Genomic DNA, 25,458 nt, shown 5'->3' on the forward strand with positions numbered 1-25,458 from the left:
GTCCAGTTTCTGGAATTTTATCTAGCGAGGTCAATAATTAATAATGTTGCCAAAGTACATTTTAATTTTCAGCAACCAAGTCCCCTGATTTGCTTGTATCCCAGAATGTAATATGCCTTTTGGGGTATCTCTGCCTTCAGGATGTTCCTAGGGAAAGAGAAGGGCAATAGCTAACTCCATATGGAAAGTTTTTAAGCGAGAGCTGTCCACCCAGCACAAGGTTTAGTTTGATTTACATATGTCTATAAAGTGACTAGGCCATAAACAGAGATCTGTGCAGCCAGCATCACTAATTATAAGTACTAGATCTCAGTTGTTGGGCAACTGAAATCATGCTGGCTGATATTTGTTTCAGTTTCCCTATAATGCTCTCTCTCTCTTTCTCTCTCTTTTTTTTTTTGCTATCTACAAACCACTAGTTTTATCAAGCACATACTAAGCACCAACTGTACTATGGAGGCCTATGTATTATCGTCTTCAAACTTCCTAGCAGTACTAAGCAGTAGGTATCACTATCCCCGTTCTGCAGATGTTAAGAACACGGAGCTCAGGAGAGAAAAACAACCCGCTGACTTCTCATTGTGTGAATGTCTACATCTCTGAAAACTTCAAGCTCTGAAGTTCTTGCTAGTCTACCTCTCAGAGCATCAACTGAGATCATGGAATTTCAGACTGGGAAGTAACCTAAGAGGTGATCTGAAGCCAACCCTTCCCTTTCTGTGTGTCAAGAGATACTAACCCTAAGACCCAGGATTTACTGGCAAGGTTTGGGGCCCAAGGCAAAATAAGGAAGAATTTATGAATGTGTGTAATATGTGTGCACTGATTGTGTGATGAGGAAAGAGTAGACGGCTTTTGGAATTTTAAGTGATTTTAAGGTAAATAGAGCAAGCACATATAGAGACCGAGAAGAGAAAGTAACTAAATCGCAGACTGCTTTAACTTTTCAAAGTTGTCCTACTGCTCTATTTTACCAGGGGGGAAAAAAGGAAGAAGAGATAATCATCTCATTTCTACATGACTCCCCTAAGAACCTAAATTACAAGATGGAGCTCCTGGCAGTGTGGCGGCTGCTAGGGGTATCTGAGTGAGGTCAGACTCAAAGCATGGGGCCCTGGCCCCAACCACTGTAACCAAGCAGTGAGTGAATCCTAGGCTTGCCTAGGTCAGAGAAATTTCTCCTTTCATGATAATTATACTGTGAAGGCTGTAGCAGCCCAGGTCTCTGGCTCCACCCATTGCTGCCATCTAGGTGGAAGGGGCCAAAGTGAGTTCAACCTCAGGACTTCAGGACTTTGGTGGATGGAGCTCCTGGCAGCATGGAGGCTGCTGGAGGTATCTGAGTTATGTTGGACTCAATGCTTGGAGCCCTGGCCCCAGCCACCGCTGTGAAGTGGTGGGCAAATCCTGAGCTTGTGGGCAGGCTTTGTCTGCTGGCCACCCAGAAGCGAGCTCTGGGGTGTTGGGGGAATGGAATTACTGCCTAGGGATATCAATGGATAAGGTCACCATATGTGTAGGTGAGAAATGAATCCTGAGGGACTCCCAATGACAGGGCCACTGTACTTGCAGGTAAGCAAGGGGACTGAGACCTGGTGGTTTTGAGGGGAGAGGCCAGAAGATCTGTATGGGTCAGACTGACACATCAGCCCACATGGGGAGTCTTAAGTAGGGCTTAGCATGGAACATTGCTGACCACCACATGCCAGTCCATGTGAAAGTTAGGGCTGGAGATCTGTCTAGCAGGGCTAGATCTCAGTACCACCTGAATGTCGGAACAGGGGATGGGTCACATTAGACAGGGTCATGACACTAACCAGCATGCAAGGGAACCAGGTCCGGGATAGATTCTGTGGGGGATATATGGGCACAACACTGTAGAAATACAAGTCCCGCTGGTTAGCTTAACAGTTAGGTTGGGGATGGGCTGAGCTAGGTGTGACCATGGAATCTGCCATCACTCACAGGTACAGGTACTGAAAATAGTCTGAGCAGGTGCAGGCTGCAGCACCCACGTGTGCATCCTAAAATAGGTTGTGAGACGGGCCAACCCGCAACATTCACCAATTCATACAAGGCCAAGAATGGAGGGGCACGATATGCCAGGCAAGGGTCTAGTACCCATTGGCATGTGTAAGATATGGGTCTGGGTGTGGGTCGAGTAGGAAAATGTGGGAAACTCTCCTAGTGAGTCATAGCTCCTGTTGGTGAGTATGTGGTCCAGTCATGGGGGTCAGGCAACGTAGCTCCAACTGTTGTCAAATGTGTGGGTTAGTTTTGGAAGGGGGCAGAATGCGCAGGGCCTAGCAAACCTTAGCTCACCAGCAAGTGCAGAAACCAAACTGGAACATGACAGGCTAGGCTCTCACACCTACTGGTTTGCATGAGCCACAGATGGCAGCAAACTGAGAAGGGCCAGTTGAAGGTCTGCCTCCCCCGCCCCCAGAAAACCAGACCACTAAGTGCCTGAGGACACTGATTCTCAAATGTTCTTGGCAGACTGAGAATTCTGCAGAAAGCAAACAAACATCCTGGTGAGATTGTTGGCCACCTTGCTGACGAAGCGTGCCTGTGGAGGTGTGAGGCAGCCTCATCATCTTCCTCTTTTACTGATTGTGGCCTAAATGTATCTGAGTACAGACAAAATTCTGTTAGATTCCTTTTCTAGTTAGATCTGTTTGTTTATCAGTGTTCGTTCCTGTAACTCATGTTTGCTTAACTCTGCTTACAGCCTTGTGATTGGTTCCCAAATCTCTTATGATCTATTGTTACAATAGCTTGTATGTTATTGTTTAGTTAACTAGTAACTTTTATCTGCCTGCTTGCCCTGCAAAAATCATGGTCTAAGTTGCCCAGTAAAACTCAATAAAGTGTGCATTGGTTCATCGCTCCTTTGTATTCCCTGTGTCCCGATTCTTCTCAGCATGGTTGTCACACCTCGAGTCCTGGTCCCCACTAGAGGGACCCCCCAAGCAGGGCTAGGTTCCAGTACCCACCAGTCAGAGTTGGGACTGGGGCGAGGCTGGGTCAGGTCAGGTTACAGCATCTTAAGTTAACAAAGGCCAAGACAGGAGAGGGATTATGCTAAGCTGGGTCATGGCAATGACTGGCATGTGCAAGATCTATAGCTGGGAACATACCTAGTTGGGGAGCAAAGGGGATGCCCTGGCTGGGTTGGCGTTCCCACTGGTGAATGTGAAGGCCAGAGTGGGGCTGCTATTTGGTCTGAACAGGGCTGTAGTGTCCCTTGGCACAAGTGTGGACTGGGGCTGTGTTTGGGTGTGGACCAGGCTTGGCTGGGCTGCAACACTTAACAGTAAAAACTGGAATTGGTTGAAGGCCAATCAGGAAAGGCCACCGTTTCTGCTAGGACATCAGGTGGACTATGTAAAGCTGGCCCATGGACCCACTGATGGGTGTGAGATCTTGCATTGAGAGAGGTTCTGATGGAGGACCTTGGGGAACTCCTCCATCGGGACACAGTCCCTGCAGGTAAGTGCAAGAACTACAGTAAGGAGCAGCCCAGACCAGGCTGGAGATTGGTGCCCATGGGCATACATTTGGAGCAGGTTAGGGGTTAACCAGGCTGGGTCAGCTCACATCACCTGCTGGTGAATCGAAGTACCAGAATGGAGTGTGGGTCGGGCCAGGTTGGCTCAAAACACATACTAGTTCATCTGAGGGCCAGAACTGGGGACTGGCTGGGCTGGGTCAGGTTGTAGCCCCCACCAGCATGAGCTGGAATTGACTACAGCACCCACTGGCAAATGCTGAAGTGAGACAGGCCATGACAGTCTGGGCCACAGGACCCAATGAGCACAAGTGAGACCTGGGGAAAGGAGAGGGGTGGAGCTGGTAGGGGGCTGTGTGGGGCTCTCCTGCTGGACCACCACTCCCACTGGTGAGCATGAGAGTTGGGATGGGGGCATACCAGGCTGAGCAGGGCTACAACACCTGTTGGCCTCACGTGAGCTACATCAGGGTAAAGCCAGGCTGGGTTGACTGTTCCTACTGGTGCATACACAAGCCAGAGTGGGATTGGGTTAGTTGGGCTTTGCAGGAGTGTCAGCTGGCAGATGCTGGCACTGAGGGCAAATTCAGTCAAGTTAACTTGCAGAACCATCTGGAGAGTGCAGGATTTGGAAGTGGGTATGGGTCCAATAGGGAAACAGTGGGTGCCTCTCTTGGGTTGCCACTCTGACTGGTGAACATGAAAACCAGGAATGGGGCAGGCATGGCTAGATAGAAAGTGGCACCTGCCAGCATGTGTGTGGGCTGGATAGTGGGGCTCTTTTGGTTGAACTAGGCTTCAATGCCCATTGACGCATATGAGAGCTGAATGGGATGTGGGACGGACTGGACCAACCAGCTGTACATACTGGCAAGCCAGGGGAGAGCCTGGTGGGGGTTATTGCGGGTTGCTCCAACTAGGCTGCAACTTCCACCGGTTTAGGTGGATAAGTGTGTGGCGGTCAGGATCGGGCTGATCTGCAACACCCATTGGTTTGTGTAGAAGACAGGGGTGGAGGCAGAACTGATCCAGCAATTGCAGCCACCTGCATATGCATAAGCTGACTGGAGCAATGGACTCTGCCAGACCCTGTATTGGCAAGCACACACAAGAATTAGGTCTTGGAGCACCTCAGACGAAATTTCGTTGGGGATCCTGCCAGCTTAATTGCTGGACTCAGAACCCCAACCATGGAGAGAATTGCAGGTTCCACGATCTGACTGTGGAGTGCATGTGTCAGAGCTGGATCTCCTCAGTGGCTTAGACGGAGCAGTGGACAGCATATCCAGATTCACATGGAGGATATGGCAGTACATTGGAGTCTGCAGAGGATACCTGATACCACAACAGAGGATGGAGGACAAAACAAATTGATCAACTACCACAGCCAATGTTGGCAGTGAGTATCTGGGTAAAGAGAGACTCTAAGCTGGACTCTGTCAACCAGTGGATTTTGGAGAAATTTCATTGTGCCTGGAGTGGTAAGATCAGCAGTAATTCAGAACTGTTAAGCTATCAAAACCTCTTGAGCAGGGCCCTCAGAGCATGCCCCCACATTGGGGATCCTGGGATGATTGAGAGGCTGGTGTGGCTTCTCCCCTTATCTCCCTTCTTTCTCTAGACACAAGAAGGAAAATAAGAGAATGTGGAAATGGTGATCTCACCCATCTTTCTGTAGCTCTTAACCCTTTGCACCATAATCAACTATGTAAAAATCATAAAAAATAAAAATAATTTAAAAATGAACTTAAATTACTAGGGGTACAGAATCATTGCATTAGGGGCTAAAAGTTCCCCTCTAAATTTGATGAAAACTAAATACAAATGTCATGACCATAGCCTTCCTTTTGGCTGCTAGGAGCTAACTTTCTAGAAGCAATTCCCAGGGTAGCCGGGCAAGATGCTGAAGTTGGCTGAAAAACAAGTTTCTTTGAGAACTTCCAACCTTCCATGACAACAGTGATGCCTCCTCCTGGGAACTGCCCAGATTGGAATTGCCCACCTTTGTGACTTGCCTTCCCCTCTCAACTCAGAGGCCTATCCCACAGTCTCTGTGTGTCCCTTATAAAATGGTCAGTCCTTGATATCAGACTGAGCCACGTGGAATGTGTGTTCCAGGAATGCATAAACAATTTAACAGGGGAATGAGGAAAGGGGAGATGAGAAGAAGAATGTAAGCCAAAGTGAGGGGTTCAAAAATTCATGGAAAATGCACATTATGACAATTGTTTTTGTCAGTGCCAAGCATATCAGCATGATTAGAGTTTTCTGAATTGTGCTTGGTAGATCATGGTTTCTAAGGGTTGTTCATAAATGTGTTGGGGATAAGAAAAGGTTAGGAATTCCATGGTCAAACCGGATTGAAAAATTCTGGATGAAACAGTCAAAGTAAACTTGTTTTCTATTCTTCAATACTTCACAGAGCTTTTCCTAACCAGAAACATTTTGAGAGCTCCAGCAAGAAACAAGAAGTGTACTGTTTCCTAGTGTATTTGGCCGCAAAGTTCTCTTATGAGAAATAATTGTCAATATCATTGGTCGGTATAATTTCTTATAGATAACGATATAGATAATGTTTTCTAAAGGGAAGAAACTGTGGTTTTCGAACTTACATGACTTGTATAACACTTCATTGTTGCACAGCTAGTTCATGGCTGAACCATAATTCCAAATTCATATTTATACAAAAAAGTGAAATGAAACATAGTCAGAATAGTTAGCTGTCATCATGGGAAATTCATGGACCACAAAGAAACACATTTAAAAGGACTTAGTCATCTCTCCCCACATGTCTCCAACTCCCTTCCCCTCAAAGCCAGTCTTCAATTCCTCTTTATCTCCGCAGATGAAAGTGGTCTCCTTTCTGGAATTTTCCAGTGTCCCTCATTTGGACCTTGGCACATATTGCTGTACTGTAACTTTTTATGTGTACAGTCTTATCACTAAAAAGTTTAAAGTCTTACCAAAATATTACTTTGAATCCCCAACTGTGTCTTAAAGATAGTAGGGGCTCAACAGAACTTTCTCAGTTCGTTCACTTAGCTATTGATGTTTTGTGGTGCCCTTTTATGATATCTGAACACAACAGAAAACACTGATTCTTGCTTTAGGAACATCAACATGCTTACAGTCTGGGATCAAACAGCCTGATGTGGAATGCGGACATACCTGTAAGATGCAGCTCATGATGTCTGATGCAATTTTTGCATGAGGAGTGTCTTCATCTTTCTCGGGATGCCGCAGGTTGTGCTCCAAACAGGAGTCCCAGAGCCCCACGAGGGCCTTTGCATGCTTTTCAATGGACTCCGTCTCTCTGATGGCTGTTGTGATTCTTGTTATACATATTTCAACCACTGCCTGGTCATTGTTATTGGTTTGGTAATCCTGTTTGGAAAGAGAGCCTTTATATGAAATAATTCCTCCACAACAGATAAAATACTAACTCCATCCTTTGGAAATGGGTGTGCTGTGCTGTGTCCTGAAGGTGAGATTGTAAAGCCTAATTAACATCTTAATTGGAAATGCTAATACCTTGTTAGATACCTTGCTAAACACCCTATGTTTTGACATAGAGCAGGTTTGTGCTACCTCAGAGTGGTAGAGAGTGAAATTTTGGGATGCTTAATTATTCATTTAGAAGGCAGTTTAATCCTCAGACTGCTCAGTTTCTAAGTCTATTACAGGACTATCATTTACTCTGCTGTTCCAGTAACTTGGATGGAATGTTTCAAATCATCCCCCAATTTCTCCCCAGTAGCTTTCTCTCTCATTCTGGACAAATTGAATAACATCATTTCATCCCTCTCAATTCAGATAACAGCAAAACCCTTTTTAGCCTTCCCAACCACATTTCTCCCCCACTCTCCTATTTTAATTCTCTCTCCAGTAACCCCTCATCTTTACTGAGAGATATTATCAGCCTCTTACACATCTAAATGTGAGAAATGGGTTTGTGGCAATAATTTGAAAAATTGGTCAATCACCTTAGCACAGTGGACTCACAAAACAAAACACAACAGAGTGGTGAAGGTTTTGGTCTTTATGACACTGTGGGCTTCATGAATGCCGATCTCATGCATGCTAATAAAGCATCCATTCTGCGGCCCAGGAATCAAGGAATGATCACAACTTTGATGTGATACTCTATGAGAAGCACATTTCCCATGGCCATCTATAGCGACCATCAATAGTGATTCCTTTGGTGCATCTCAAAATCTTAGGAAAGGATTCATCATTTGAAGTGTCAATAAGAACAATTGTGCTTCATGGGAGGAGGTCAAAATATCAACACTAACAGGAGTTTGGAAGAAGTGAATTCCAGGGCCAGCGCCATGGTGTCAGTAGGTTAATACCTTGCCTGCAGCGCCAGTATCCCATGGGTGTGCCAGTTTGTACTCCACTTCGGATCCATCTCCCTGTTAATGGTTTGGGAAAGCATCAGAGGATGAATTAAGTCCTTGGGTCTGTTTATTCATGTGGGAGACCTGGAGCAGCCTCCTTGAGCTTGGCTTTGGATTGCTCAGCTCTGGCCATTGGGGTCATTTGGGGATTGAACCAGTGAATAGATTTTGCTCTGTCTCTCCTCCTTTCTGTAAATCTGCCATACACACACACACATACACACACACACGAATCTTTAAAAAATATAAGTTAATTTCTTGAAATTAACCACATGAATGATTTTGATGAATTCATGATTTCAGCAAGGGAAGTAGCTGTAGATACAGCAGAAAGAGCCGAAGGAGTAGATCTACAAGGGGGTCCTGAACAGATGTTGGAATTGCTGTTATCTCGGGATAAGTCTGGATAGGGTGTGAAGTTGTGCATTTTAGACAAACAATGGAAGTAATTTCTTGAGACGGAATCTAGTCCTGGTGAAGGCGTGGTGAACATTGTCAAGATGACAAGAGAGAGTATAGAGTATTACATATGCTTAGTTTGGAAAGGACTGACTCCCATGTTGAGAAAAGCTTTTACCTTGGGCGAACTACTGTCAAATAGCACCACATGCCACAGAGCAATCTCTCATGAAAGGAAGACTCAATCAAAGCAAACCATCTTCTTTGCTGCCTTATGTTAAAAAACTGCCACAGCCACCCCAGCCTTCAGGAGCCATCAATACCAAGGCAAAGCCCTCCACCAGCAAAAAGATTGCAATTCATTAAGGGCCCACCTTATCAGATAATCATCAGCCTTTTTCTTTCAATAAGTTATTAGTTTTAAATTTTTTATTGATGGCATGGATAGTTTTCAACACAGTGCTATTGCACATCCAGTAGACTACATTTTAGTGCAAATAAAATTTCTGCATGCCCTGGGAAATAAAAAAATCATGAATTGCATTGTTTTTGTTATTTGCTTTATTGCATTGGTCTGGAATTGAATCTGCAATATCTCTCAGTTATGCCTGTCTTATTAATAAATCAACCTCCTAAGATTGTTGTGAGGATTAAATAAGTTAATACACAGAACGGATTTACAACACCGTCTGGCAGAGGGCAGCTGCATATAGACATCAAGAGTTATTTTTATTTCCCTTAAGGATACCAGAACCCTGAAAGTCAGCTCTGGTTTATACTGAACAGTGAGCTATAATAAATATTTCTTTGTGTGACTGCTACTTTTGTACATGTATTCCATAGTCACTTAATAATGTACAGCACGAAGACTCTTCATGACTACCCTCTTGTAGTTACACTCTACCATCGCATGCGTACAAATAATCCATCATAGGAGTATTTGCCTCACTTTTTACCAATTGAAAGGCCCACAAATATATATTATATTCTTTGTTCTGTCACTCAAGTACTTCACAAGCCAAGACACTAACAACAACAACAAATGCTCTCATAGCTGATAATACCCCTGGAGTGTCTGAAGGAAGCTTACACAGAAACAACTTAAGGGTAATACAATCACCTCAAGCCATTCCAAATCCTATTCAAACGATTTAAGTTTTCTAAATTCTAAAACTTGGAGAAATACAGCAATATGAGCACATGTCAGTAGACTAAACATACAGAAGGTAAAATACTGAAAATTCTCAGGCAATGGAACTATTTAGTCCAAAACATAAAATTATTTCAAATCATTCAATGTATGAAGAAAGATGCTTCCTATTTAAACAGTCAAGCCATCTTAAAAAGAAGTAGAAAGATTTTTCTAAAAGACTTCTACAAATCAAAGTTCAATATATAGGTGAAAAACAGATAAGATACAATTAAAGTAAGACTGAATGGATTGGTAAACAGAGTTGAGGAAATGAAAAACAATATAGCACATGAAGTTGAAAAATACAGAAAATCAAGAAACAGGCCCAGTGCCTGTTTCAGCCAAAGTCCTCACCTTGAACACGCCCGGATCCCATATGGGCGCTGGTTTTAATCCCGGCAGCCCCGCTTCCCATCCAGCTCCCTGCTTGTGGCCTGGGAAAGCAGTCGAGGACGGCCCAAAGCCTTGGGACCCTGCACCTGCGTGGGAGACCCGGAAGAGCTCCTGGCCTCTGCCTTCAGATCAGTGCAGCAGCGGCCAGTGAGGTCACTTGGGGAGTGAATCATCAGACGGAAGATATTTCTCTCTGTCTCTCCTTCTCTCTCTCTATATATCTGACTTTGCAATAGAAATAAATAAATCTTTAAAAAAAAATCAAGAAACAAGGAGGACAAAATATAAAGAATGTTAAGGAAACTACTTTCCTTTTTGACTATATTCTCAATGCCTAGAACATTGTGGATAATAGGACATAATCAATAAATGTAATAATGACATATTATATTATTATAAGATATAATATATAGCATATCTTATATAATATGCTAACACATTACAACATAATAATAAACATATTCCATGCATAAATAAGCAAAAAATAGGATTTCTAAAATCATAGATGAGATTAAAAAAAGCTAGCATTCAAGATGCCATGTAAGAAGTTTTCACATTTGTAAAAGACATAGAAGTCCAAACTCATAAATACAATGAGGATAAAAGAAGACTATACAAATAAAACCACAATTGTGGGCCTAAACACAAAAGAATATGAAAACAAGAAAATGTAGATAAAGTAGATAAGGTGTAAAGGAATTGCAATGAAACGGACAGATTTCAACAGCAATCAGTGAAATAACTGAGAAACAGACTGCCAACAATAAATCTATATCCTGCAAATTATTTAATGCTAAGAACAAAAATAAGGACCTTTAGAAAAAACCTTTGATTTTATTACCAACAGACTATCACTGGAATGACTTTAAAATGTACATTTTAGAAAGTAAAACCTGGCTGGCAGTATTGTGGCACAGCAGGTTAAGCTGCTACCTGCAATGACAGCTTGTCATTTGGCCATAATTTTTACTTCCAGCTGCTTTACTTTTGGTCCGGCTCTCTGCTAATGCACCTGGGAAAGCAGCAAAATAGGGTCCAAGTGCTTGGGCCCCATTACCCATGTGAGAGATCCAAATGAAGCCCCTGGCTCCTGATTTCAGCCTGGCCCAGCTCCATAGCTATTGTGGTCATTTCAGGAATGAACTAGCAAATGAAAGAGTTCTCTCTGCATCTACCTCTCTCCCCATCTTCCCATCTCTGTCTCTGTAACTCTATATTCCTGAAAAATAAAATAAATCTAAGCCTTAAAGAAAATGAAATAAAAACTTGGGTTCAGGAGGGGACAGGGATACAATGAGAAAATGAAAGAAGAAAATTCAAGGCTATCAAACAAAATGAATAAAAGTTGTAGTTAATTATAACAGGTACAGTAGGCACATAAGCATTCCACTATTGCTAACACAGTAGGAAAAAGACAGAATTCTTACATATTTCAGATGAAGTTGCTTTAGTCAAATGCAAGTAGGGACCAGTGAGAAATCTATTATTCAATTTATCATGAAAAACAACCAATTAAAATGTGAGTAGCATGATATCTTTAAAAGAGTTCTACAAAAGACTTAAACTGAATCTACTAGACTTGAATTTCTTGTAATTTCCTTCATCTATTCCAGGGAAATTGTCCATTTCTCCTACTACCAGTTACATTACTTATATAGTGTAACAGGTAATCTTTCATGGATATATCGATTATAAAAAGATTATTCTTGGGCCCGGCATGATAGCCTAGCAGTTAAATCCTCACCTTTAATGAGCCTGGATTTCATATTGAAGCCAGTTCATATCCCAGCTGCTCCACTTTCCATCCAGCTCCCTGCCTGTGGCCTGGGAAAGCAGTCGAGGATGGCCCAAAGCCTTAGGATCCTGCATTCATGTGGGAGACCCAAATGAAACTCCTGGTTCCTGGCTTCAGATTGGCTCAGTTCTGACCATTGCAGCCACTAGGGTGGTGAACCAGTGGGCAGAAGATCCTCCCCCTTCTCTCTGTAAATCTGCCTTTCCAATAAAAATAACTAAATCATTTTTTTAAAAGTTTTTTTTCTGGGATCCATAACATTCTGCTATTGTTTTCTGTTGTGGAACAGCTGTTGCTCCACAATGCCAAGTACCTGGGTCGCAGATAGAAAATGTATACCTTAACGCTCTCTATGTCTTTTTACATGCAGTGAGATTTCTGTTTCAGTGCTACATTATATTCTACTAGTTTTTGAAAACATTTTGCATGGATTTTTAACTCAACTTTGGCAGGACCTACAATATATCTAACTCAGTGGACATAACATTCTCAAGTGCCAAGATTAATTCCTGGTCACACAGCGATGACAAGTATGCTAAGCTTACTCCATGGAGGTTGCTATAAATTATAAACATATAGTTGTTTCAGAAATAATATGAGAGATTTCCATTTAGAAATTAATAATACATCATCACTACCTTTTCCCAAATATTACGAGCAACTACTAAAGGACTGAGGATGTAACTTTACAACCACTAATCTCAGCAGAGATAAAAAAAAATCAAATGATAAGAATTTAATCAATTAAAAATGGACAGAAAAGAAGATGAAGAGAATTGTAGAAAAATTTTGAAATACAACATGAAAATAAATGGAGAAATAAATCCAGTGTATCACTTATCACAGTGAAAATAAGTTGACTGACATCATTTAAAAGACAGGTATTTTCAATTGGGATTAATTTTTAAAAATTTAATTGCTTGTCGTTCATACCTTATATTTCAGCCATAATTACAGAAAAATTGAAAGTAAAACTAGAAAGAGAAACCTCCACTGTAGCCACATTGCCACTCTTGTTCCTTAAAGACTCTAAGCCACAACCTCAGGCTTTTGTACTTGGTGGTTTTTCTGTCTGGAATGAATTCCTCAGGTATCCAAAGTATCCCTCAATCACCTTCATCATGATTTGCTTAAATATGAGCTTTTAAAAATTATTTCATTTATTTTTATTGGAAAGGCAGATTTACAAAGAGAAGAAGATGTAGAGAGAAAGATCTTCCATCTGTAATGGACAGGGCTGAGTAGATCCGAAGCCAGGAACCAGGAGCTTCTTCTGGGTCTCCCACATGGGTGCAGGGTCTTAAAGCTTTGGACCATCCTCTACTGCTTTCCCAGGCCAGTAGCAGAAAGCTGGATGGGAAGTGGGGCAGCTGGGACATGAACAAGCTCCCGTATGGCATCCCCATGCATGCAAGGTGTGTGAGCCGCTGAGCCATGGCACCAAGCTCCAAATGTCACTTTTTACCCTGGCCTACCTCATCTGCCCTGCTTAAAATTGCCAACCTGAAACTGCCATTCTCTGGTTTATTTTTCTATATGATACTTATTTATCAGCTTCTTATCTGCCACATATTTCTCTTATTTGTTTTAGTTTTTTCTTACCTAATTAAATGGATGATGTCAGAGCCTGTCTATTTTTCTCAGATCTATATCCCAGCATCCAGCACAGTACTGGAGCACACTATGCAAGAATGCATATAGATGAAGCATTACAATTGAGAAAGGAATGATTTGAGTTATAATCACCTGAAGGAAGTTGGAAAATGAGATTTTACAAAGGAGTATCATTAATTGTCTCAGCTAAAAACTATGAAATACTCATGAATTTAATAAATGATCAACACAGTTCTTAAGCTTCCTTAAGAAAAATTGTAAGGCCTCATTGAAAGATAGTTAAAAAGATTTAAAGAAACGGGTAGAAACAGAATGTCTGCAGAGGAGAATACAGCATCTTGACACTAATTTTTTTCAAATTAATCTACAAATATAATGAAATTCCAATAAAGATACTGACAGAATAATTCATAAAACTTGAGAAGATTAATATAAAATTATTGAAGAACAAAAGCAAATCAAAGCAATTTTAAGGAAGGCTTGGGAATACTTGTCTTACCAGATGTCAAGATGTATTACAAAGAAAGAGACAAGCTTCATATCAACACGACAGATAGGCAGCATACGCAAGTGACAAAGCAGTAATACAAGCATATATAAAATACTCCCAGTTAATAAGAAAATGTTTTAAAATCTAAATAGAAAAGTTAGACACTTCACCAGAAAGGAAACCCAATAGTAAATAGTACACATTGAAACTGAGAAAAACTTCTAAAGTATGAATAAAGCAAGAATCTGTGAGGATGTGAAATCATTGGAAAGTCCATGCATTGCTGACAGGCATATGAAGTAATACAATCACATCATAAAGAAATTTGGTAGTATATTATAAAGTTGGAGGTATACAAAACTTCCAAACCAATTGTTTCACTTTTACTTGTGTTCTTAGAAATACACATTTGCCAATATCACCAACTACAAGAGTGTTTACTATAGCACTATTTAAATAATGCAGGTTAACTAAAATGGTTCCACAAAGGGACACGTGCACACATTGAAATACTCTGCACCAGTGAACTGCAACTAAATGGGCCAATTTGAGCAAATCTCAAGAACACAATATTACTCTTATGGCACCACTTGGGTCATTTAAAAACATGAACTATAACAATGTTATCAATAATTTTTGAATCATGCACATTCAGCAAAATAATAAAATCATGCATGGATGAACACTTCAGGCAAGGATCGGTTACCTTGACAACCTTAGTGGAGGAGAATTGGACTGGAGATACTCAAGGAGTTTTAATCGCAGCTAACTTCTTCAGTTGGGCAATTGTCTGTCCCTAATGAGTCCCATTGCTTTAAAAACCAAGGACAAACTGGGAGGTGTGTGGCTACATGGGCTTGTGTTGACAGCACTGAAAAGGGGGAAGAAGTGAATGAGTAGGTAAAGACAAACTCTCACCTGCCATCCTAAGGAGGGAATTCAAGTTCACACCTCAGCAAAAGCAGTCCAGAAAGGACTTGAAAAAGTTCCTGGCACATTTGAGAACTTGGAGAGAAGTTTCAGTGAGAAGTCATCGTTTTCAAAGCCCAGGTTAGGGACAGAGTATTTCACAGCGGTACTTTGAAACAACTGATGAGTAAGAGACATGAACTGGAGAATGGATCCAGGGAGGGCCAATTATTCTATGAGGGGCTTTGAGAGAAGAATTGGAGGACTATACAACAAAATTTCAGATTCTACAAAGCTCAAAGTAACGGATAGAATATCTGGTACAGGCACGATTTTAAAGGTTGAGGCTATGCTGGAAGGCCTAAGCATCAGGACATTTCCTCTGTGATTCAATTGTGACAGGATGTCCTTACCGTTTCCCCCCCTTTCTGTGTTTCATTTTTGAAATTTTTATTCTATTTTAATATTGTTTACACAGTTGAGAGGGATGCATGCCTATGTACACCTCTGAATAGGGTGGAGAGGGTCAGGAATTGTGGAAGATGGGTGGGACAAAGGTTTCAGTGTTTTCCCTGTATCTGCAGGGGGGAATAAAGCAGGCTGTTCTTGCTGAATTACATCATCTTAACCCAGGGATGGGGAACATTCACTTGATGTCATCTTAGAGACCCCAGTGTAGGGAAGAATATTCTGAGGGTGTTGCAAGTGGTTTTGATAGTTCTGAGACACTGGTTTCTCAACCAGGGTTAAGAAAATCTTTCCAAGACCTAATGATTGACAAAGCTCACCTTAGTGAGATACCCTTACTAACAAAAAAAAAGAAAAAGAAATGAAAATGTTTGCCAATCACAACTTTGAGTTTAAACTGAGGATTTCAGCACGTCATAAGATAAACATAGACCACAGTATGCCTTTACAATCAGAAAGGTGAGAAGCAGAGTACATCTAATAATTTTTTCAAGCAAGTGATCCAAGTACCAAGTAACAATAAATTATAATAGAAAAGACATATTCTAGCAGAGGGCAACCAAAATGTTAAGCATAGTGGCAGCACTTGGAGCTACAAAGAGGACCTTCCTCAAGAACTTGGAAACCAGCCCTCCCTCTGAGACGCAAGCTAATTCCATCCACTTGAACAAGTTGGATTAGATAGTTACAGATATAAGATGCCATCTGCATACAGATGACTTTAGAGGCAAATTACAGATAATCTCTAGAAAGGAGGTTACAATTCGACTATAAACCACATTAGGTTTAGAAGTAATAAACCTAATTGATAATACCCTGTATCTAGAAAAAGACTTGGGAAAGACAGCATGAATCCCACAAGAATTCTGGACTCTATGAGCTATCATTTTCATTATAAATCAGTAAGTTGGCCTAGATTGGTGCTTCCAAATCTTGTGTTTGAACAGCATGTTTCTTATGCAAACAAACAAACTGCATTTTCCAAACCTGAGAATTAAGGGTTGCAATGTTAGCTGATATAACCTTTTCCCGACACAAGCCCTTTGTTGCTCCTGGAAAAACCCAAGGACATGAATGTCGAGCTGGGAAGTAAGAAACTAGAGACAAGATCTGTAGCTTATCTTCAAATGTTTAATTTGTACAATAAAAATAAAAATTAGACTCTTGATTGCTGGGGCAAAGGCCAGAAAAACACTGAGCTGCAAACACAAGGAGTTCATGTTCATGCTAACCATGTTCATGACAATCATCTAACTTCTGATAAGGGAATTCTTGGTCATAGGCAACATACAATTCTGGGTAACTAGAGCAAATAAAAATAATTAAAAGTGGGGCCAGTGTGGTGGCATAATAGGCTAATCCTTTGCCTGCAGCATCAGAATCTCATATGGACACTGAGTCCCAGCTGCTCCACTTCTGATCCCTGCTAAATAGCCTAGAAGAGCAGTGCAGGATGGCCCCAAACCTTGGGCTCTTGCATTGATATAGGAACCCCCAAAAAGCTCCTGGCTCCCAGCTTCAGACTGAGCCATCTCTGGCCATTGTGGATATTTGAGGGGTAAGCCAGAACATGGAAGATCTACATCTCTCTCTCTCTTTCCCTCTCTCCCTCCCTCCCTCTCCCTCTCTGTCTTTCTCTCTTTCTCTGTATAACTTTGCTCAGACAAAATTAAAACAGATCTTAAAATAATTCAAGATAAAGAAGAACATAGCAACAGGCCATAGGATAGGCATGGTGGCTCACAAAAAACAGACAAGGAGCTGCCAGCACTAATTCCCATAATCTTTCTTGTCCTCCAGACCATGGTTCATTTAGAGAAATGGAAGAAATACAACAAGTCAGTCAATGAAGAAGACAGATGAAATCCTTGCTCCCCAGACCTGCTAGTTGGGTGGGATGCTGAAGGGATACTTATAGGACAGATAATACTAACAAGGGACATGTCAGTCCTAGAGTCAACATCAGGGAGGACATCCAACAGAACTCACCATTCTCCAAATTCCAGACTTGACATCTAGGAGGCAAAGCAAAGATGACAGAAACAAAGAAATCACTGGCTACTGGTGACCTCTGGTGGAGGCAAGACTTAGGAAATGTAGATCATTTTTACTGTATGGTCTTTTTTATTACAGAGATAAAAACTGGCAGCATATTGAGTCAAGTTCTTTCCAGAGAAGTGTGTCAGGGAAGGAGCTGCTAGAAACAGCTCCAAAATCCTACCCAGAACCATGGAAACGTACCAGGACTACTTTGAGTTTTCAGTCAGACTAAGCTTAACGTCATGGAGAAAATATGGACATGTCATGGCTGTCAAAAACATTACCTGTAAGAGCAAGGACGGGTGTGTGGGCAGTGACTGCACTAGTCACAGGGGGGTGGGCGCATGGTCATGGCCTCCACCCAGAGAACACCCTGACAAGCTGGAGGTAGACACCACACTGGTTGCCAGTGCGCTTTTCAAATATCTCTTTATTATAACACGGAAGAGTGCTGTTATCTCTAAAATATGTACAATTTGCCAATTCAGTACTTTATGGCTCGAGTCCCACTTCTTTCCTCTTCCTAGTGGGTGTCTGTGCCAAGTGCTGGCAAACACTGCTGAGTTATGTGACTGTAACAGGATGTTTCATTACCCTACCCTTTGAAGAATAAGTTTTAATGGAGGTCTCAGCACAATCAAGAAGGTTAACATGAAGTTGCACTGGACAGGCCAGACCCATCCCCTATGGGAAGAGCTTTCATAATATATAATCTTGACACTGAGGAGAGGCAAAGGAATGGGAGGGTTGATGCAGATTTAAAATCTGTCTGATTATAACGAGGTACTAATCACTGCTGAGCTGAATTTAATAGGACAGAGATAGAAAAAGAAGCAAAGGAAAGATAAAAATAGAGATAAGGCACAGGTAAACAGAATCGGCGTTATCAAGCCGTGGGCAACTGTCACCTCTGGCAGCTGACTGAACAGCATCCTTGTCTCGGATTACGGGATGGCAGGAGGTGTCGTCCTGCCTTCTTTCGTTTTTCAGCCTTCCCCACACACCCTTCTCTGCTCACTGTGGCTGCTCTGCAGCTCTGCAGGCCTGCTATCCCAAGACTGGCTCCCTCTCCCTGTCATGTCATTGGCAGAGTGTAAAAATAGCCTAGGATTAATCTTATGTGAAAATTCCATTTTGTCCTACAATTTCTAGAATTATCATCTCCATTGAATGAGAAAAAAGGTGGTTAGCTATTCTCGAAACCAGTGACTTCGCTGCCATTATTTCTCAGCCACCAACTATGCCTCAGAGCAGGGTTGAGACAGGCTGATATTAGTGATCTTTGTTCCCTCTCCCCACCCCTGAGCAAAGATGTTTTCCCTAAGACCTCGCCTGAAGGATAGTTCATTTCAGGCATCTAATGTATAATCCAGTTTGCTTACCGAAGATGAGCTGATTATTTTAATTTGCTCCAAAGCTTCCGTCAGGCTGTCTTCAATCTCAGAGTCATTCAAGGAGAAGAGATCCCCGGCTCGGGAAAGATCTTTTTGTCCCAAAACCAGTCGGAACAGCTGATGCATGTTGCTGAGCCTGGTCAGTCAAATTTCCTCAAGCCTGGGGTCATAGGATCAATTATCAGGGCGCAGTAAGACAAGAACAGGAAACAGGAGATTCACTTCATATCCCATGAAAAATCATTTTTTTCTAGACTTTGAGGTTGTCTTTGGCATTCTCTGCAAAGGAAACAAATGACATGATGTAGCCACTGGCACAAGAACATGAACTCACAAAGTGAACCCTTAGAAACATCAGCAGGACGTAACACCCTGTGGCTTGATAATCTGCAGATAACTGATTTCCTTAGGCTTCTCTAGAATTTCGTTTGAGACTGAAAAATCCTAATAAACACCACACTTATGCTTCTCCTGGTTTTCTCATTTGTGCATCTCCTTGTTCTGTGCCACAAAGAAACAAGTGGACAAACAACAAACTTATCTGATATGAAATTCCCTGAGAATCCCATGGAAATCAAATGGACAGGGAGAACAAAGAGAACACAGAAAACATCTTATAGACCTATCACCTGGTGCTCTTTCTTCTGCAACCTTATTCTCTTGGCTGGATCGCATTGCTGCATAGGCAGTAGACACCTTCCTCATTCCTCTTCCAACTTTGGTTCAAAATGAGCACTTAGCACTGACCCACTGCTATGTACTCTTGATGAGGACTTGGCCTAGGGTTATGGAGTCAGATAAATCTCTACTAAACATTATTAAGAGATTCAGCTGGAACACTGACATTGAATATGTGGAAGGGCTTTGAGATCAGACGACCCTCTCTCTGTTCTCACAGTTGAAATAATGAAGTTCCACTGCATTGTATTCCATAAAGGACAAAGCAATGACACAAGTTAGGCATGTGATTATTCTCATCAGTTCCTTTCAAGGTCTAATAAAATCACAGATCTTAGCCATCATCTAATGCAAGAGAAGTGTTAATGCTTCCCCAAGTCCCCGTAGTAGCTGTGGCAGACTCAGCCTCAAGAAGTCAGACCGGTGGGCTGCCAGCTCCCACAGTTTACACTGGAAGGAGTCACTCCTACAGCCAGGTAACTGATAAACACAGCCACATGTTCAGGCAGTGAGATCCAAGAATGGATCATTAAATGAAAGTACAGATGGTTCTGCCCCATATTTCCCTCTGAATGTGTTCTCTGGAATCACTGTGAAAAGAGAGAGGGATCTGTTGTTAGACCTCCTCTCTGAGCTATCATTGTAAAAGTGTGTTTCTATGCTACGTACAATTGCAAAGGTCATGATGCACATTACCAAGACAACACGGTCTCTGAGCACAAGCCAAATCTTCCAGCAGACACTCAACTAAGCAAGATATCTGCCATATTTCGAATGTCGCAATTCACAGCCTATGTTAGGGACTATAAGCACGTTGTTGTCTGTGTGAAACTTCTACATTATCTATTATCTTAGGTGCTCTTGTCTACTGGCCAGGCAGAGAGACTTTGCAAATATTAACTCACTGAATCCTTATGCTAATTATGTAAGGCTTTATCAACCTTATTTGCAGATAAAGAACTTGAGGCATGCACTTAGGAAACTAGAGAGCTGAGATTTGAATGGGACTTCAAATCTGTAATAGTGATGTAGTCGCTTCTTGCAAGACATGAAAGCATTGTTAGGAGTTAAGGTCCTTAGCATTATATTAGCTATTTGGAAATGAAGATGCAGGAAGGATGGTAGAGAATGAGAATCAATTCCCCTTCCTTCCTGCAGTGGCCCTGCATTCTTGCCCATCTATGCCTTGGGATTAAGCCAACCAGAGAGTAGAAAGAGTCATAAAGAAAAGACAATCAGGAAGAAGAAAGAAGGAGCGACAAGGGTGTTCCCAAAAGATGGGAGAGCTGGGTTGGTGGACCATTCAGTCTGCACCCTGAAAAATGTGCGACTGCAAATGACGACATCTACAGAAGCAGGGTGATGTTTTCCTGAAATTTTGCCTTAACACAGTTGTGTCCTTCTCAGAAGTTTGCAGTGACAACCTCAGCGGAACATGGACCTTGGTGAAAATGAGTTCATCTTGGCTGATCTGCCTGTTGGGTAACCCTTTGCACTTCCTGGAGCAAATCCAGTGGCCCCAGGTTTCTCAGAGTATGTCCTCATAGAAGGAGCAGACACACGCTTAGGAGGAGAGGAGCAGGAGCACCCAAAGGCTTTTCTTGGACTCCTTCTTGCAATGCTGACCCCATGACCAATCTGGTATGCTGCCCATACTTAGGCTTCCAACTCTAGCTGTTGCTCGTGCACACTCATTACATGCAAAGCAATTCTCTGGGTTCAAAACAGAAAAGCACCAAATTGCTCAACACAAAGACAAATAGGAAAAACTTCTATAAATCCAGGAGTTGGATAGGGGAGAGATGAGATGTAAACATTTTATCATTTGGGGATCACTAAAAGAAAAAGTTTCTTGGATACTACCAAAAGGACTGCAATGAAAATGAAAGGAGCGGAAGAGCTTAAAGCGTGGCCCCAAGGAAGGAATGGCAACAGTGCAGAATCTTATCGGAAAAGAAAAACTTGCACAGATTTCTCACAATGCCCATGTGCCACGGACCTTATCTGAAGATGAGCTTCAAGTCCCAGCCCTGTCACCCAGCTTTTTCCTTTCCCAAGCCTTAGTCTGAACAATGCAAAGGGCCTAAGGCACACCTAGGCTATTCCACTGGGTTGTTGGGAGGATCACAGCTGGTAACAGGTGCCTTTTGTGAGACGACACCTTGGGGGCTCAGAAAATGACACTCCAACAAAAACCGAGTCTCAGAAACTAAGTTTTACTCTGATCTTTTTCTGGTTTCCAGTGTTTTGCTTTCTTCAAAGAGAAATCTAGGATTTCTCTTCCCCAAGAGGGGTCACAGAAACAAGAATCCCTTTTCCCCCAAAAAAGCCATGATGTCTGTAAGTATTAATCATTTTCCACTTTTTGGTTTGGACTATAAAGATATTCTTGGACCTGATCCATCAGCTAAGAATCAGAAGACCCTGATTCCAGGAGAGTTCCTGTCTCTGACCTGGTAGGAAAGAATGCTATACAAGGAGGTCAAGAAGAATCTGAACAGACAGGTTTGGCTGGGTTTCCGTGCTCACCCATCATCGTCAGATCTTAATCATTTTGTCCAATTGTACACAGCTATCCATTCTCCATCCAACTTAAGCATTAAAATGCACAGTTCATGCAGCTGTGTCTTTGGATCCTCAATCCAAAAGCTCCTGTGACCAAGTCAACTTGGTATGCCTTCCCCCTCTGAATCTGTCCTCTGACCTTGGGGTTTCTGCCATGCTCCTCTGGGGTGGGCAGGCAAAGGGTCACCCTCTTCTCTTCCCTTATCACAACAACAGCGGGTGCTCAATGGGAGTTTGCCAGTATTTCAGGAACTACTACCCCAAGAACTTCCCCAAGTACTGAGTCACATTATTTTTATGGCAACTCCACCCGACCTAAAGCTGATGATCCAGATGCGTATGCAACCAGCGGCACCCAAAGAATAGGTTGCAGTGTTAGGATCAAACACTGCTGATCTCTCCCAGCTCTGTCCAGGTACAGATACTTTGGTGTATGGTAACCATTAGTGAGCCGCCTGCCTTCCCACCAGCCCCCATCTTGACAGAGCTCCCACATATCACATCGGGCCTCCTTTTCCTGAAACAGGGCACTCAAAGTGCATCACTGATGCTCCAGCAGCTCCCATCCACGCATGGCTGAGGTACCAGGGCTTTCCTGCCAGTCTTCAACAACAGAGCCAGAGCAAATCCAGCCCAATGGTCCGAGAAACTGCTCCCTTCCGTGAATGCCCTGCTCCTCTGACTGACCAACATCTGTGCAGAAATACACACGCACGTGCATCCATAGCAACACACGTGTGCAGACACAAATACTCGAACTGCATCAATCTCTTCTGCTAGACAGTTTTTCCCTCCAAGAAAGCTTCAGTCAACATTGCAGGTAGGTATCACTAATGAGGCGGAAACAGGATTGGTGAGGTCACACACAAAGCCACGATTTATATCCAGGTGGGTCAGTCGCTAAATCTTAGAAGTTTTTTTTGTTTGTTTTTACATACAAGATGGCTTGCAAAACTTCTTCCTGCTCCCGACGTTTCATTCCTGTTCCTCTAAATCTTTCAGCAAGCCTCATCTCAGCTCAGCTTCTGATTCTTTAGCTTTAGATTTTGTTGGGTTTGTTTCAACCAGGTGCTGGTGGAAAACTCACATTTCTGTAAGAAGAAACACACACACACACACACACACGAGAAATGCCTGTGCACCAAACTGGACTCATTTCTGGGAGTCACAGAGGGCGCCGGCGGCCTCGGTTTACCTGTGTGCTACTGCGCCCCGGCGCTGGCGTCGCTCAACGGTGTGCGCTCACGCTGGGCGGATGATTCGGGCCGCGGCAGGTGGCGAGGGCACAGCCTTCGGAAGGCGTTCAGCGCAATGAACCTGAAGTTGTCCTTTGCGGAGCCGGCGCCTGGTGGAAGAATTTCAGGAATGCCGCCGGATGCCACCAGCAGCCCTGGAGCCGGGTCAGGTGACAGGCTGCGCCTCACCCAGCTCAGTGACCTCGGAGTGAAGCACAAAGCCCGCTCCAGTCCAGGAGAGCTGTGTTTCCGTGGAGAAACAAAACTGCTTGTGTTCGTGAAAACCTATACTCCTCCCTGGAAAGACTGCGGGGGCGGAGGGGGGGGGGGACTGCTGCGGGGAACAGTTTTCGACTGTCCAGCAGGTGAATGGATGGGTGGGCTGCTGGGAGCACTGTCACCCAGCCCCAGGGAAAGAGCCAAGAGCTGCAGAGGGGATACCAAGAGCAGGCTTGGGGTTGGCTGGAGCCAAATACCGCGGGTTTGTCCCATAGGATCCTCTGGCTCCGCTTGCAAGCGTTGAGGGAAATTCCAGGCCACGCAAAATTGCTGATGCACCGCAGACTCCACAAACACGCAGACTGTCTTGCTGCTACCCACTGCACCTGCTGGGAGGTTCTTCCTCGAGATTCACATGGAGCACACGGTGTGAACTTGGTCCTTCTAAATATTGTGTCAACGCTCAGAAATACTGTGTGTGTGCTTCTTTCTTGACATGTCAACCACCAAAAAGTGTGAAGCTGTTCCCTTCTTGCTTAAACAGTTCACCATACATTTCTTTTTTTTTTCAATCTTTTTTTTAATTATTTATTATTTAACTTCATTAATTACATTGTATTATGTGACACAGTTACATAGATACTTGGGTTCTCCCCACCCCTCCCCAAACCCTCCCACCATGGTGGATTCCTCCACCTTGTTGCATAACCACAGCTCAAGTTCAGTTGAGATTCCCCCATTGCAAGCGTATACCAAACATAGAGTCCAGCATCTTATTGTCCAGTCAAGTTCAACGGCTTCTTAGGTATACCCTCTCTGGTCTGAAGACAGAGCCAGCAGAGTATCATCCCAGTCAACGAAGGCTCCAACATACCATCAGCAAAAATTTACATCATTATGGAATTAATTGACATAGTAATGAGTAACCAATATGTTAAAAGTAAATGCGAGTTCCCAGCCACCTTCTGTGACCACCTCACCTATACTTCAATTTTAGTTGATACACAACATATAACATTCAAAACATAACATGTTATACATAACATCATATCATCTTAAATTAAGGCAAACATGTGGTATTTAACCTTTTGGGATTGGCTCATTTCCCTTAGCATTATGGTTTCCAGTTTGGCCCATTTGGCCACAAAGAACTGCATTTTGTTTTTTTTAATAGCTGAGTAGTATTCCATGGAGTAGATGAACCATAGCTTTCTTATCCAATCCTCTGTTGATGGGCATTTTGGTTGCTTCTGTTTGAATGGGATAGTTTGGATTTCCTTAACCTTCCCTGTTTTTCATCCTCCTTCCACTCTTAATGATTCTTTTTTTGTCCCTAGACTTACCCAGTTTTCCTACATTTCTTTCAATTGGACATTTTGTGGGACCCCAGTAAGAAAAACAGAATGAGGGAAAATGGGCATAATTGGATGCAATCCATGTCAATAACTGCCTTGTAAATCTGGACAGGCCAATTAACCTCCCCGGACCTCCAGTTTCTCATTAGCACCATGAGGATTGTGATATGTGCTGAGGGGAGGCTTGGTGAGATCACACTGAACATTTAACACAGGAGCCTGGCAAACACAGAAGTAATGATGGAAGCCACATGCTTAACACTTAGGATTCTTTTAGGTCATTCTTTTGTTAACAAATCCCCATGCGATACATATTACCACACTGCTAACTAAGGTCAGTTCCCAGCATTAAAGATGTGTGTTAGATCTTTTCCACTTGTTTGTGCATTCCCCTGTCGTGTGACATGCAAACTTCACTGGGTCTGTCCCCTTTTGGTTTCTCGATGCCTGTCTTGTTCCCTGGAGAGAGCCCTCCTGTGTTCCGACCCAGGTCAAGGCTGAACAGTGACATAAAATGTTCTGCAGAGTGGAAAAGACTAGAACACAAGGAGTCTCAGACTTGTGGCTGGGTAATGTAAATCCCTGAGTTTTCCAGCCCAGTACGGGAGTCACTGCCATGTTTGTTAGTGAGAAGTAAATGCTTCTGCAGGGCACCACTTTCTTCCCATCCTCTCAAGGTGACCTACACTCAATACATGCTAATAAAGCACTGATGGTTAACTCTACTAGTGTTTGTAGATTATTCTAAATGAAAGCATACACAAACCTGGTATTTAATTCCCTCATCATTAGGATACTAGG

The 25,458-nt window shown here is 42.8% G+C and overlaps 1 protein-coding gene across 1 annotated transcript in view; it reads right to left on the bottom strand.

Annotated features, from left to right (window-relative positions):
• VEPH1 (ventricular zone expressed PH domain containing 1) overlaps positions 1 to 23,178 on the bottom strand; it is a 186,772-nt gene extending 163,594 nt beyond the window's left edge. The window contains exons 1-3 of the mRNA XM_004598571.4: positions 23,044 to 23,178; positions 18,594 to 18,884; positions 6,680 to 6,895 (exon numbers count right to left, since the gene is read on the bottom strand). Coding sequence (XP_004598628.2) covers positions 6,680 to 6,895; positions 18,594 to 18,731 — 354 coding nt within the window. The 5' untranslated portion in view covers positions 18,732 to 18,884; positions 23,044 to 23,178. The remainder of the gene's footprint in view (positions 1 to 6,679; positions 6,896 to 18,593; positions 18,885 to 23,043) is intronic.
• Between the last annotated feature and the right edge of the window lie 2,280 nt (positions 23,179 to 25,458).

Source organism: Ochotona princeps, chromosome 3, assembly GCF_030435755.1.
Source record: "Ochotona princeps isolate mOchPri1 chromosome 3, mOchPri1.hap1, whole genome shotgun sequence".
NCBI classification, from domain to species: domain Eukaryota; kingdom Metazoa; phylum Chordata; class Mammalia; order Lagomorpha; family Ochotonidae; genus Ochotona; species Ochotona princeps.